This window comes from Rutilus rutilus (assembly GCF_951802725.1).
Source record: "Rutilus rutilus genome assembly, chromosome: 24".
NCBI classification, from domain to species: Eukaryota; Metazoa; Chordata; class Actinopteri; order Cypriniformes; family Leuciscidae; genus Rutilus; species Rutilus rutilus.
Window position 1 is genome coordinate 12,253,040 of NC_140228.1, and position 13,943 is coordinate 12,266,982.

The window sequence follows — 13,943 nt, forward strand, 5'->3', positions numbered from 1 at the left end:
TTATAGTAAAATGATTGGAATCAGTACTATATTACAGCTTATCAAAATTTAAAGAGCATTTTTGACTTTTTAATTTTATGTTCCTGTAAAGATAAAGAGACATTATTGTTTTTAGATGGCTTTCATAAAAAAGGTCAGTATAATAAAATGCATTTAAATTCATTTTATAGTCAGAAAATAACTGATATCATTTCAATGTATTGAAATTTTCTATCATTTGTCATCTGAAATCACATTCTTAAAGAGAGAGAGAGAGAGAGAGAGAGAGAGAGAGAGAGAGAGAGAGAGAGAGAGACTCTCACAGGGCGTAAACTACATTTCCCAAGATGCATTGCGCATATTTCCAGTTCAAAGGTTACCAATACAAGGAAGTAAAGAAAAGTTCTCTGCTAATCTGCTTACAAACTATTTGGTTTAGCAGGTCAAAAGCCAAGTTGCTCGCCACACACATAATAGCACATTAAAACAAGATTATGACGCGGTTTGTTTAGAGGCTGTGTTGTCTCAGACTCATGGTCACTCATGCTCTGCTCTGCCGGGTCCTTTCATTGACAGAAGCTGATGTGCTGATATATATATATTTGTACATCTTCGATAAAACGACTTTATGATTGTGTTTCAATCTGAAGTTTGCAAAGAGGTAGGAATATTTTTGTTCAATTCATACTATTAAACCGATTTAAAAAAAATTAAAATGCAAATGTTAGGCTACTTTTGAGATGGCTATGGATCATAGTCCTTTTGAATGTACAGTCATGTTAAAATGTAAAATCTATATGGCAAACTTCTAAAGACTGAAAATAACAGAATGTATTTCAAATGTCCAACTTTTCGCTTGTCTTCCAAGTGCCACAGGTCTGACAGCAGACAAAATGAAGATGATGACATTCTTCATTGTGGGACTCATTGTCCATGTAGTCTTCTTTTTCTCAATATTTGACATCTACTTCACGTCCCCTCTTGTCCATGGAATGACACCACAACGTGTCCCTCTGGCCCCTCCGGCCAAGCGCTTGGTGCTCTTTGTGGCAGATGGTCTGAGAGCCGACAGTCTCTTTAAGCCAGACAACAATGGGACAGGCAGGGCTCCTTACCTAAGGTGATGACCATGGGTTAATCTTTGTCCTGTTTAGCAATGTGGTCCAGAATAGTTCAGTCGCTTTTTTTAGTGATTTAATGCTCATTCATTAAAAAATTCACCATCCCTCATTATTGCATATAGAAAGATTCAGAAAATATTACTTATATCTGCTGTATATATGTTAGTGAAAATATAAATCTCATTCAACAGCTGTATTACAAAAAAGACAGTTTAAACCTCTTAAATATAATTGTGTTATGTGTTTATTGTGTTCTTTATGGTGTATGAATAGATTTAACTTGTGCTTCCTATTGTTCCCTGTCATAAGGACTGTGATTGAAGAGCGCGGCACATGGGGAGTGTCACACACTCGAGTCCCTACAGAATCACGGCCAGGTCACGTGGCTCTAATAGCCGGCTTTTATGAGGACGTTAGTGCTGTTGCCAAGGGTAAGCAGTCATACATGTGTTTATGTATAACATGCATGTGTGTAAACTTAATAATGTGTCTCACATCTCTGTGCTTACAGGCTGGAAGGAGAATCCAGTGGAGTTTGATTCTGTTTTTAATGAGAGCAGACATACCTGGTGTTGGGGTAGCCCTGACATATTACCAATGTTTGCTAAAGGTATATTCACACACCTGTGAGTAGATATATGGGAGTTTAATGACATTATTTGGTAGCTTTACTGACATGTGTGTTTTGTAGGAGCCACTGGAGACCATGTGTACACTCACACTTACCCTCCAGAGCGGGAGGATTTCGCCTCCACTGATGCTTCCAGACTTGATACATGGGTGTTTGATGAAGTGAAGGTAGGATACTTAATGTGCTTTTATGCAGTTGCTTGAAACTAAACTTGAAGAAACCCCGCACAATTCTTATATCAAGTCTTTTATACTTATTAGAGCATTGCCCAGCATTTAAGAATCTGCTGTTCGGAAAATCATAAACAGTTGTTTAAACATACTTTATCTAAACTATTTTAAATAAAATGTATAAATCTTATTTAAATCTTGAATAATTATTATGCATGCATTTTTTATGACTTCATAGTTATCATAATAATATATATATATATATATATATATATATATATATATACACACACCCACACATTGTTATTTTAGTTTTTAAAATTAGTTATTTGTTTCATTAATATTTTGAATTAGCTTTTATTTTTACATTTGTAGTTTTCATGTTAAGTTTAATGTTTAGTAGTTTTGTTATGTGCTTTTGTCATTATTCGTTTAAAAAAATTGCTATTTAGGTTTAATTTATTTTTATTTCAGTTTTAGTTTTTATTTATTTCCAGTTAATAATTTTAGTTCTTCAACTTAAACTTATTTCAGTTTATTGGCAAGGCAACATTTCTTATTTAATTATTTTATCTAATTTAATTATTTAATATCTAATTAAATGTTTATATTTTATTTAATTTCAGCTTTATTAACAGAAATGTTTTTAAAAGTTTTAGTTTTAGTTAATAACCCTGATATACAAACATATTGGATATATATATATATATATATATATATATATATATATATATATATATATACATACAGTGCAATGCATAAGTTAATACACCCATGCTAAAGTTGATTTTTATTTTTAAAGGCCAGTTACTTCATGGATCCAGGATACTATGCATCCTGATAAAGTTCCCTTGGCCTTTGGAATTAAAATAGCCAATGCAAATCAAACATAAAAATAGCTTTTAGGCTAACTGAAATAAAACCATGCCAATCTCCAGGTATGGTGAATGCTATGTGATGATGTGGGGCTATTTTAATTCCAAAGGCCAAGGGAACTTTATCAGGATGCATAGTATCCTGGATCCATGAAGTAACTGGCCTTTAAAAATAAAAATCTAACATAGGGGTGTACTCACTTATGCACCATGTATTTTAAGGAAGAACATTTATTTATTTACGATACATTATTCATTCACAAAGAAAATTGGTGTCCTTAAAGGTTGGATTTTTCCTAATTTTTTAAATTAAGGCATTAAGTTCAATTTCCAAAATATGATTTTTTATTCCTCTTTTTAGTCAACTTTAACATGGGTGTATTAACTTATGCATTGCACTGTATGTATATATATATATATATATATATATATAAAAATGTTGATTATTCATTATTCGATGTTCAGTCCTCGAATTTGATTGGCTGAGCATACTACTGTTCAAAAGTTTGGTGCTGCATTTATTTGATATATATACAGTAGTAAAAAGTCAAACTGTGAAATATTATTACAATAATTTTTTTTCTATTTTAATATAAAAATAAATAAATAAATTATTCCAGTCATGGCAAAGCTTTATATATATATATATATACTGTATATAACATGTTCAAACATATAAAACATATATAATAATACAATAAGACCCTGAAAACTTGTAATAAAGAAAAAGAGAACATGATTGTTAATTATCTTATTTTTTTTTCCTTTTTTGTTAAGGATTTTCTCAATGTTGCCAAAAGCAATGAAACTCTGCTGAAGAAGTTACATGAAGAACAGAATGTGTTTTTCCTTCATCTTTTGGGGTTAGACACCAATGGCCATGCTCACCGGCCCATGTCAAAGTAAGAAAAATTCATTTCACCACATAAAATATTGCAATGTGATTGCAGTGCATTTTTATATTATTATCTTATGTAAAGCCACTTTCAAACCATGTTTGTTGTAAAAAGTGCAAGACAAACTGTATTGTAGTTTAATGTGTCGAGATACCTTAAACTGTAATTTACAAGTTGCTTATATATTGGAAATGCATATAATCAAATCACCTGGACATCAGTTTTACCATTAGGTGGAGCTACTACCATTGTTAAAGCCTCACATGTACTATTTTCTTTGGGATTTCTGTGCTTATAGGGAATATCTAGAGAACATCGGCCTGGTTGATGCTGGTGTCGCTGAAATTGTCACTGTGATGGACGACTTTTATGGGCATGATGGAAAAACTGCTTATGTTTTTACGTCTGACCATGGCATGACAAATTGGGGTAAAACATCTCTCTGACCTAGTCTTTGTAACTTTAAAGCGTGTTTAACAGTTAAAATATGTGATAGGAAACTTTATTAGAAAAGATTAATAACTTACTTTTATCCCTATGATCAAAGTCATATTTCTAAGATTGAAATAACATCAATGCTATTTTATAGCTTGCCTGATTTATATTAAGTTCAAGTCAGATTTTTGGTACAGTATCCGAGTATGTGTTTTATAGGATCTCACGGTGCGGGACACCCATCAGAGACGCTGACCCCACTGGTAGCATGGGGCGCTGGGGTTCAGACAGCACAACGGGAGCCGGGCTCTCACAAATATGATGATAATTATTTAAAAGGTTTGTTTAATGGCCCTTGATTGTCTAACACCCCCTCCGTCTCCATCCTCTTCTAAGCAAATTAGTTTTCAGACAACATTTAATAGAGATTCAGGCATCATTGAACAGCAGAATTGATTTTGTCAATATTTCTTCTAACCCTTCTTTTGTTTCAGAATGGGGGCTAGAAACATACAAGAGAGTGGATGTCAATCAAGTGAGCTTATCTGTCTCATTTACTTTTGAAATGTCTGTAAATGTTTGAAACATTGCTAATCTGATCTTTTTATGGTTTTCTAGGCTGATATTGCTCCACTAATGTCATCTCTTATAGGAGTTCCCTTTCCTCTGAACTCTGTGGTGAGCATGATTTCAGAGCAAATCATAAAGCAGCTCACTTCTACACAGATATGTGTGCAGTGGTTTTGTTATCTTCTAAAGCATTTGTTGCTTTATAGGGTGTCTTACCACTGAAGTACCTGAATAACAGCCAGCACTTTAAGGCTGAGAGCATGTATGCAAATGCTATTCAGATCTTGGAGCAGTTCAGGGTAAAGTACAGGACATTTTGGTTTATTCTTCCTTTTTTATTTGAAATAACCAGCTATCTTGTGTTTATTTAATCAGGTGAAAATGGCACAGAAGAAAAAAACAACAATATCCTTTCTCTTTACACCCTACCAGTGAGTAAAAGGCAATGCTTAAGGAGACATATAATTAAAAAAGGATTATTTTTGCTTTTTCTATAAATAAAAAGGCTTGATTTGTCATACCCAAAAATAGGTAATTCAGTAACTGTCATGGTATTAATGTCGAAATCATGAGGACATGTATATGATTGTCATTTCTGATAAACGACAACGTGAACTATATTATTAGTTTTCACATGTGAACTGGCTAGCCAATCATAACAGAAGTAATTTACATAAAATTCAGTTAAAAAACCTTAAAGGTACAGTAGGATGGGAAAATAGCCATGTTAAATTTAAACCTTTACTAATGTTACGACTGGACAAAACCGATGTTCAGTCCTCAAACATCTCATTGTGAGATTCTCCTTTTTGCTTCTAGGTCTCTCACTGACTCTAAACAGATGGATTTTGTGCGTCAGACAAGAGATTTGATCCAGAAAGGACAGTTTAATGAAGCAGTAAGTGTTGATTGGTTGTCGTCATGTCCAAACTGACTCGTGGATTATCTTTTTCATTTTGCTATATCTCTCTCTCCGTTTTTTCCTCCAGATCCGTTATTGTGAAGATCTCATAGCCCAGGCCATGGAAGGCTTGTCATATTATCATACATATGATCGGTTCTTCCTGGGCAGCAGTGTGGTTCTGGGTTTTATTGGTTGGACCTCTTATGTGGTTTTGTTCATCCTGAAGACCCATGCTAGCCTACGCAAACCACCATCTAACACTCATATGGTAAGCAAGAGTTGTTGTATTTTAACATGCCAATCATTATCATTGTACTAATATGAAGGTTAGTGGTTTATTGGTATAAAATAGTGTGTTCAAAGGTGTAAAGTGAGTAACGTCCTGTTTGTTTTTTTGTGGTGTTTTAGGTAACGGAAATAAATCTAGGCCAAGCATTTATCAGTTTAGGTCTTCTTGTGGCTCTGTTCTTGTTGGTCCAGTCGAGTCCTTGGACCTACTACATCTACTGCTTGCTCCCTGTGCCCGTGTGGTACTCCGTCATGAGGGAGTAAGTTACTTATCCCTGCTTCGTTAGAACTCACCATATTAGTGGTTCTTAACTGGTTTTGCTTCAGGACCCAAATTATTATTACCAGCATTAAAAATATGGCAAATAATTGTTAGGCCAATAATTATAAATAAATGTTATGATAAGTGAGACACATTTTATGTAAATAAATTAAAAATAAATCACTAAAAACTCAAATTAATCAAATAAAAAATGTATAAATTATTTAAATTCTACAAGCGTTTCTTTTTTTATTTTAGACATCATAATGTACAATATGAAAAATGTTTAATCTGTGAGATTTACTATAGATCACATTTAACAGTGTTATTAAATTGTTAGCATTTTTTAAGTTTAACTTTAATTGAGCATTAGAGGACAACAAAGGTAATCTAAATGTAACAATAGAAGAAATGGGCATGGATTATTAAATATCTAATACCCCATTATTAAAACCATGGCCAATAATTATTTTCATGTTATGGTTGATAACCAATAAATGACTGATATTAAAAGTCTTTAAGAATTTGTCTAAAGAAATAAAACATAAAACATTAAAATTGATAATTTTAAACACTACAGGTGAATTTAGCCATCACAAAACTATAATCTACAGTACGAAAAATGGATATTCTATTAAATAATAATAAGTAAATAATACTTTGACGCCTGTATGGTGTGAGAGTGGCATAGGTTAGTTGTCATAACAAGCCAGAAAGGTTTACATGGTGCGTACTGAATCTCCAACCTCCGGGGAATCGCCCGTTTTAAACAAACGTTGAACAGAGGAGAGTCTGCTAGCCAAAAGGGAACGCGACAGAGCTTGTAATAAAACAAGAAACATAATAAATGTAAATTAGCTCCCAGACCTAGAGAGTTGTGTGTATCTGCAATCATTTTATTGACTGGTAACAGGTAACAGGTTCCAATATTGTTCATATATACTGAACAAAATAATAAACGCAAAAGTTTAGTTTTTGCCCCCATTTTTCACGAGCTGAACTCAAAGATCTAAGACTTTTCTATGTACACAAAAGGCCTATTTCTCTCAAAGATTGTTCACAAATCTATCTAAATCTGTGTTAGTGAGCACTTCTCCTTTGCCGAGATAATCCATCCACCTCACAGGTGTGGCATATCAAGATGCTGATTAGACAGCATGATTATTGCACAGGTGTGCCTTAGGCTGGCCACAATAAAAGGTCACTCCATGTCCATTGGAAAATGGACATGTTTCATAAAAAAAAGTGACCATTTAGAAAATGTGCATTTATTAATCATATTCAAATGTGTAAAATATTATTCCAGGTCTATTTCTTGTCCCTACTGGATTTTTAGAGTTTGTGTGTTTTCTCTCTGTCACAGATTTGAAACTCTTTCTGGTCTGATTCGATCGATCCCCTCATTACCACTCAGCAAATGCTTTGGTTATTTTTTGCTGGTTACATTCGGAATAGAGTTACTAGTAAGTGCTTGCTTAACTTTGTGCTAGACATGATGAAGACTGCTATCAGTGTTTTAGCTATTTTAGTGATAGGACTATTTAGCACTCTTCTAAATTAGAGGTGTTAACTATTACACTTCTCATTTCCCATCTGCTGGTGTTTTTTAGGTCATAAGTTTTTTCTATCGGGCCATGTTAACCTTGGGGCTGGTGGTCCTGGCACTGTGGCCTATGGTTTCTGGCCTCTATACAAAAGCAAAGGTAAGGTGACTGTGACCTTAAGGCCTCCTCTGATATGAGGTTTGAAAGGTGTGTTTTTGAGGTCTTGTTTTTGTTCTTTATGCTGCTGTAGTTCAGGTCACTGAGCTGGATGTTTAGCTGTCTCTTTCTGGCCGTGTTTCCACTGTTGCCTGTGGTGGGACGGGAACCCAACGTTAACTATGTGTGAGCACTCTTTGTTAACTTATTGATCCCAGTACTGTCATACACAATCACAATCCTCTTTCTTCTTATAAACTGTAAAACACATTTGTACTCCCTTATGGGTGATACTAAATGACATCAGAAAGGTTCATCTTCTAAATTCGATGTGTTGTACTGCAGAATTTGTGCTGGAGTGCTGACCCTCTTCAACTTGTCCTCATACCTCTGTTCATCATGGAGATGCTCTCCTCTGATCCGAAGGGATCGTCAGCTGTTCATCTTCCAGGTCATTTTTGCCTTTCTTTTCATCCTTTTTCACTGTTCAAGGACATTTTCACCATAGAAATTTTGCAGACTTTTGAGGTAAAAATTTTGAGATGAGGGATTCCCTAACTTCGTCATATTAAGGGTGTTTGTTCACACTTGACATGTTTGGTTTGATTAAAACAAGCCCTGGTGCGATTACTCTGTTTGTGCGGTTCATTTGTATAAGTTTGAACGCAGTCATCCGAATCCTTGTGCGCACCAAACAAGCAGACCGAGACCGCTGAAAAGATGGGTCTCAGTCCGCTTCCAAACAAACTCTGTTTCGGTTTGAATGAAATACGAACACATGTAAATGAACCAAAAAAGGGACATGATGTCACAAGATGCGACCCTAAAAAAGGACAGAATGCTCAAGCATACCTGTTTTTTCTCATCATAGGCTGCGTCCGAACTCGCATACCCTCTTGTGTAGGTACTTATTTTGAATAAGTTTGTGAAGTTAATTCACAACCGCTAAAAAAGTATGTGCACGTATAGTATGAATGTGAACTGGACATACTACATTCGCCATGTAGTCATTATCATGTGACCTACCAGTGTCAGTTGTGTTGCTTCACTGCCATTCATAAATCCTCTCCTGTGATCATTATACACTTCAGAATTTCGCCGGAAGAAGTAGGTCATCTGGGTACTTTTTGCTTAATCTTTAATGAGTGCTGTGAATTCGGACATGCTGCTTTTGTCACATACTGTTTTTAGTTTACTATATAGTCGGGACGTATGCGATTTCGGATGCAGCCATAGTCGCGATGTTGCTCATCACAGTTCGGTACAGGCATCCGAACCGCTTCTCCTCGCAGCAGATCTTCGTTTGTGTATGTGACAGAATGATTCCTGCCACTGTTTTGACTTCTTTACACATTTTATAAGCTCTTTACGAGTTCTCAGCTTGTCAAAATACCATCAAGGCTATGCACATAAAACGAGTGCATTGTTTTGTATGTTCGGTAAGTTCTGTTGCGAAATATACGTTATAAAAGCCGACCAATCAGGTTGTGGACGTATCCCTATGACTTTAGGTTCGGTGTTAAAAATGCCAATGTGAACACTAAGCAGACCAGGACTAAATGTTTTTTTGTTGTTGTTGTTGGTCCGAACCAAACAAAGCAAAGCGAACTACACTGTAAAAAGTGAACAGTTGGATCAACTTAAAAAAATTACTTCAATTGGTAACACCTAAAGAAATTAAGTTTTCTCAACTTAAATTATCACGTTTTATCGTGGAAAAAGTTGAGAAAACTTAATTTCTTTAGGTGTTACCAATTGAAGTAATTTTTTTAAGTTGATCCAACTGTTCACTTTTTACAGTGTACAAGTGTGAACACACCGTTATATACATATGAATAAAAAAAACTTTTTTAGTTAGAGTTTTGATCATTTTTTTTGATCAGCTTTTCATCAACAGACCCCCTGCAGTTCCCTCATTCGCAATCCCCTGTGTTTAAAAATAGTGATCCAGGGTAAGGTTCTGTAAAGAGCAGGATCAGGCAAGCTGGAGAAATGCAGGATGTGATATGAGAACTAGGAAATTAAGGCAGGTGTCTCACAAAAAGAACTAGGCACTGAACAAAAGACAGGGAGGACACAAGGGCTGTACAGTAAATACACTAGGAAGTAATGACTTATCATCAAGATATGCCAAAATACAATTAGGAAATAATAAGCTAATAAGAATGTAAAAAAAGAAAAGAAAAAGCCATTCAAAAGCTAAAAGCACATGGAAATCAAAACAAAAGATCCCCAGTAACATTATTGTTCTCAATGGCTATGAAAAAAGCTCAACCTATTTTGTAGATGTTAACTGCAATTGATTGTGTAAAATGTGTCTGTTGTAGTATACACTGCATTTCCTGTTGCTGATTATCTCTGTGATTAATTTCGTTTGTACCATTTTACTTCCACGATCTCACCGCTTGCTCTTTCATTATCAGTACTAAATATTATAACCATCTAAATCGTATCTGCATGCATTTCCAGATGGTGCAGGTGGTGCTGTGTGCTTATACCCTGACCAGCACCCACTCCAGTCTGCAGGTGAAGCAAGGCCTGCCGCTCTTCAACCAGCTCGTAAGCTGGTTCACACTAGGTTTGTCATCTCCATTCCCATGATGCTCTATTACTGATGTAGAATCATTTACTCCATTTCCAAACCACTATGACTTTCTTTGTCCTGTGGAACACAAAAAAAAATATTAACAAGAAAGTGGGGTTTCTTTTGTCCATACAATGATTATGTGTAAAATATTATGTGTAGAAGAAAGGAAGTAATACAGGTTTGGAACAACTTTAAAGTGAGTAAATGTGTCAGTAACCTTTGAATAGCTATTTATGTTACCCCTGTTAATATGCATAGAAAACTATAAATAAGCCGTGATGAGTCTTTAACCAATGAATTGCACTTCTTCTTTTCATCCATCCTGTTTGTACTTCATCCCCTATTTTTTCACACTTTCTTTTTTTAGTTTCCTCATTTTTTATACCATTGTTGAGCTCAACCAGGCTCTTTCAGAGACTGCTGAGTATCCTGATGTCCTTGGTGTGTGTCTACCTCCTTCTGAGCACAGGGTAAAACTCACGGACCTAATGCTATCTTATCCGCAGTTTTTACTCAGCCCAAGTCCAGCCCATGATAAATTTAGTCAAATTCTTCTATTGAGGTTGTCTGTCTTAATGGCGTTTGAAAGGAAACCACATAGTGGTTGCAGTAAGCAGTTAAGTTGCAAAAGTTTTCAATTCAGCAGCTGACTGGTTTGAGACAGGTTCAACTACAGACAATATATTCTAATAAATAATCATTTAAATTCATTAAGAATTAAATACACTACCGTTTGCAAGGTTGGGGTCGGTAAAAAAAGGGCCGTTAAAAATAAAGTAAAAACATTTTAAATTGAATGCTCTTATTCTAATAGCTCTTTGGCTTGTGTTCTGTGAAGGTATGAGGCCCTTTTTCCTCCGGTGCTGTCATGGCTCATGTTTGCATGGATCAACATTGAGCAGGAAGCCATGACCACTCAGGAAAGTTCATATCGAACTGAGGTAACGCCTTCCCTTCCCCCCTTCAGCCTCTGAGAAATAGCCTCAAAAATGTTGTTGAAGCTTATTGCACTGTGTGTAGTTTTCCTGATCTCGTCTTCTTAACCACTTCCATGGATAAATATGTCTGTTCTCTATAAACTTGTGTAACACATGAGTAGTACAGCTTTGTTTCTCTTTACTGATAGTACCGTTTCCTGTTTTCTCAGCTCTCCAGCATTGATTTTGCTGAAAATATTGACATTACCAAAATCAGGCAGCTGAGACTGGATGACATCCGGAGATCTTACTTTTTTGCATCCTTTTGAACTACAGACTATTTGATTTGTGTCTTATGGTTGCTGATATATTTAGTCCTTAACTGTTTAAACAGGTGTTTTTCATAATAACGGCATTCTTCGGCTGCGGTAACATTGCCTCTATCAACAGGTAAGCTGCTTGAAGAACAATAGTGTTATAAAATAGACTTGAATATAATTATGCCTTGATCTACCCCTCACAGTTTTGATCCAGCCTCAGTGTACTGCTTTCTGACCGTCTTCAACCCGTTCATCATGGGCGGCCTGTTAATGTGGAAGGTATTGGCACTTGCTCAACCTGCAGTTTCAAATTGATACTCAATTGATACTTTTTTATTATTAATTATTTATTTATCTTTTCACTGTTTCATCCTCTTTCAGGTTTTAATTCCATTCATAATTGTGATGTGCACATTCGAAAGCATTCAAGTGTCAACGCAGCTCTCATCGCGAAGGTACGTTGCACTGCAGAATGATTAGTACAGCAGGAAACCAGCAGGTCTTTCTCTGTTTGTGCACATTTGCTGCAGACTGACCACTCCTTATAGAATGAGCTATATTTGGAGACGCTTCCTTGTTCATCAGGACTTTGGGATCAAATGTATTTGATAAGCAAATGAACTACGGAGCCCTGTGGACATGCAAAAATATTAACACACTTGAAGTATACTAAATTAGTCTGGCTGCAAGTATACTTCGCTTTTTTTTTTTTCTCACCAGGGTGCCAATAAAAGAATAAGATGTATAGATCGTTTCACTAGATAAGATCCTTATTCCTCGGGTGGGATCATGTAGAGCCCTTTGAAGCTGCATTGAAACTGGACCTTCAAACCGTTGTACCCCATTGAAGTCCACTATATGGAGAAAAATCATAGAAGGTTTTCTTCAAAAACCTTAATGTCTTTTCGACTGAAGAAAGAAAAACATGAACATCTTCGTGGCCACGTTGTACTACGGTAATTTGTTCCCTTGTTTTAGTTTAATCAAAACGAGGGAACAAATTAGTTCAGCATGGCCACGATTTACTAAAATGAGAGAATGTACCAAGATATATATTGTGCAGGGCTCCATATGTTCCTGCACTGGCAGAACAAAATATATATTTGTATATATACAAAGTTTTATAACATTATTTTTTTTAGGCTCATATAAAATTTGCATTTGTTTTCTAGCCTTTTCCTCGTTGTGCTTGTCATCTCAGACTTGATGGCACTGGTAAGCTTAACATAGAGAATCAATTAAATCTTTCATTATTGCATAAAATACTTCTTTATATTAACCATTTTCTTTTAATATTTCTATTCTTTTTCACCAGCACTTCTTTTTCTTAGTAAAAGATTATGGAAGCTGGCTTGACATAGGAACTAGGTGGGTTACCTGTATTGTTTTAGCTTCCATCTTGTTAACTATGTAAAACAGAAGCTCACTTTTGGTTTGCGTCTGTCATTGCATGTGTGTAAATGCACAAATATGATCAAATATTTCTTCTGTTTTGCAGTATTAGTCACTATGTCATCGTAATGTCCATGACCATCTTCCTCATGTTGCTGAGTGTCATGACGCACATTTTAACCTCCAAGAGAATCGTCATTGGACAGAAACGAAAGATGCACTTTAGGTGATGATGACCTTACACCTGTTACATGTTTACAAGGTTCAAAAAAACGAACAAACATTCGACTGCACAGTCAAATGACTCATGTTCAGCATTGGGTCTTCCTGTTTCTTTGAATTTCTTAACATCAATATTACTTAAGACATATATGACTCTGCACTGTTTAAACTGTAAGAGGAAGACTCTGTTTGGTATAACTAATAAGAAAAGTGATCTGTTATTAATACACTTATTTAATTGATAGGTTTTAGTTATGAAACTTTAGGGGGGAAAACACCTCAAGACAGGCACATGTTAAAGGGAAAGTACTTGATTATGTACTGTATGATTTTTGCCAAAGTTGAGATGGTATTATGGTAAATGTGTAGTTTTATAATACTGTATTTTTAATATTTTTGTGTAAATGTGCAAAATGATTTATTTACAATAAACCTTTATATTAAGTGTCATGCCATGTTTTAAATAAAATCCACAAAAACACTGACCTTGATCTTTGTCAGCACCAAGTTCAAATAAAATACATAGGAAATATACATTACTTTTCAAATGTTGGGGTCAGTAAGAATTTTAGGGTAAAATACAGATGAAATTGATTTCAATTTAATAGAAATCAATAGAAAAATATGTATATTTCAAATACATGCTGTACTTTTGAACTTCATGTTGATTAAAG

At 35.1% G+C, this 13,943-nt stretch overlaps 1 protein-coding gene across 2 annotated transcripts; it reads left to right on the forward strand.

Annotated features, from left to right (window-relative positions):
- The first annotated feature begins 337 nt into the window (after positions 1-337).
- Positions 338-13,719, forward strand: pign (phosphatidylinositol glycan anchor biosynthesis, class N). 2 transcript variants are annotated; one of them, XM_084398928.1, is made up of 29 exons: positions 338-640; positions 848-1,099; positions 1,410-1,531; positions 1,612-1,710; positions 1,792-1,898; positions 3,554-3,678; positions 3,971-4,101; positions 4,327-4,446; positions 4,602-4,642; positions 4,726-4,785; positions 4,884-4,976; positions 5,053-5,108; positions 5,497-5,575; positions 5,667-5,849; positions 5,990-6,129; positions 7,495-7,594; positions 7,742-7,834; positions 7,926-8,017; positions 8,177-8,282; positions 10,301-10,409; positions 10,786-10,888; positions 11,257-11,359; positions 11,566-11,652; positions 11,730-11,785; positions 11,859-11,934; positions 12,037-12,110; positions 12,828-12,870; positions 12,971-13,023; positions 13,154-13,719. In XM_084398928.1, the coding sequence occupies exons 2-29, from the start codon at positions 873-875 to the stop codon at positions 13,275-13,277; spliced, it is 2,802 nt and encodes a 933-aa protein (XP_084255054.1). In that variant the 5' UTR covers positions 338-640; positions 848-872; the 3' UTR covers positions 13,278-13,719. The 2 variants fall into 2 exon arrangements, with proteins under 2 accessions (XP_084255054.1, XP_084255055.1); XM_084398929.1 differs by lacking the exon at positions 338-640 and having other exon boundaries at positions 740-1,099.
- The last annotated feature ends 224 nt before the right edge of the window (positions 13,720-13,943 follow it).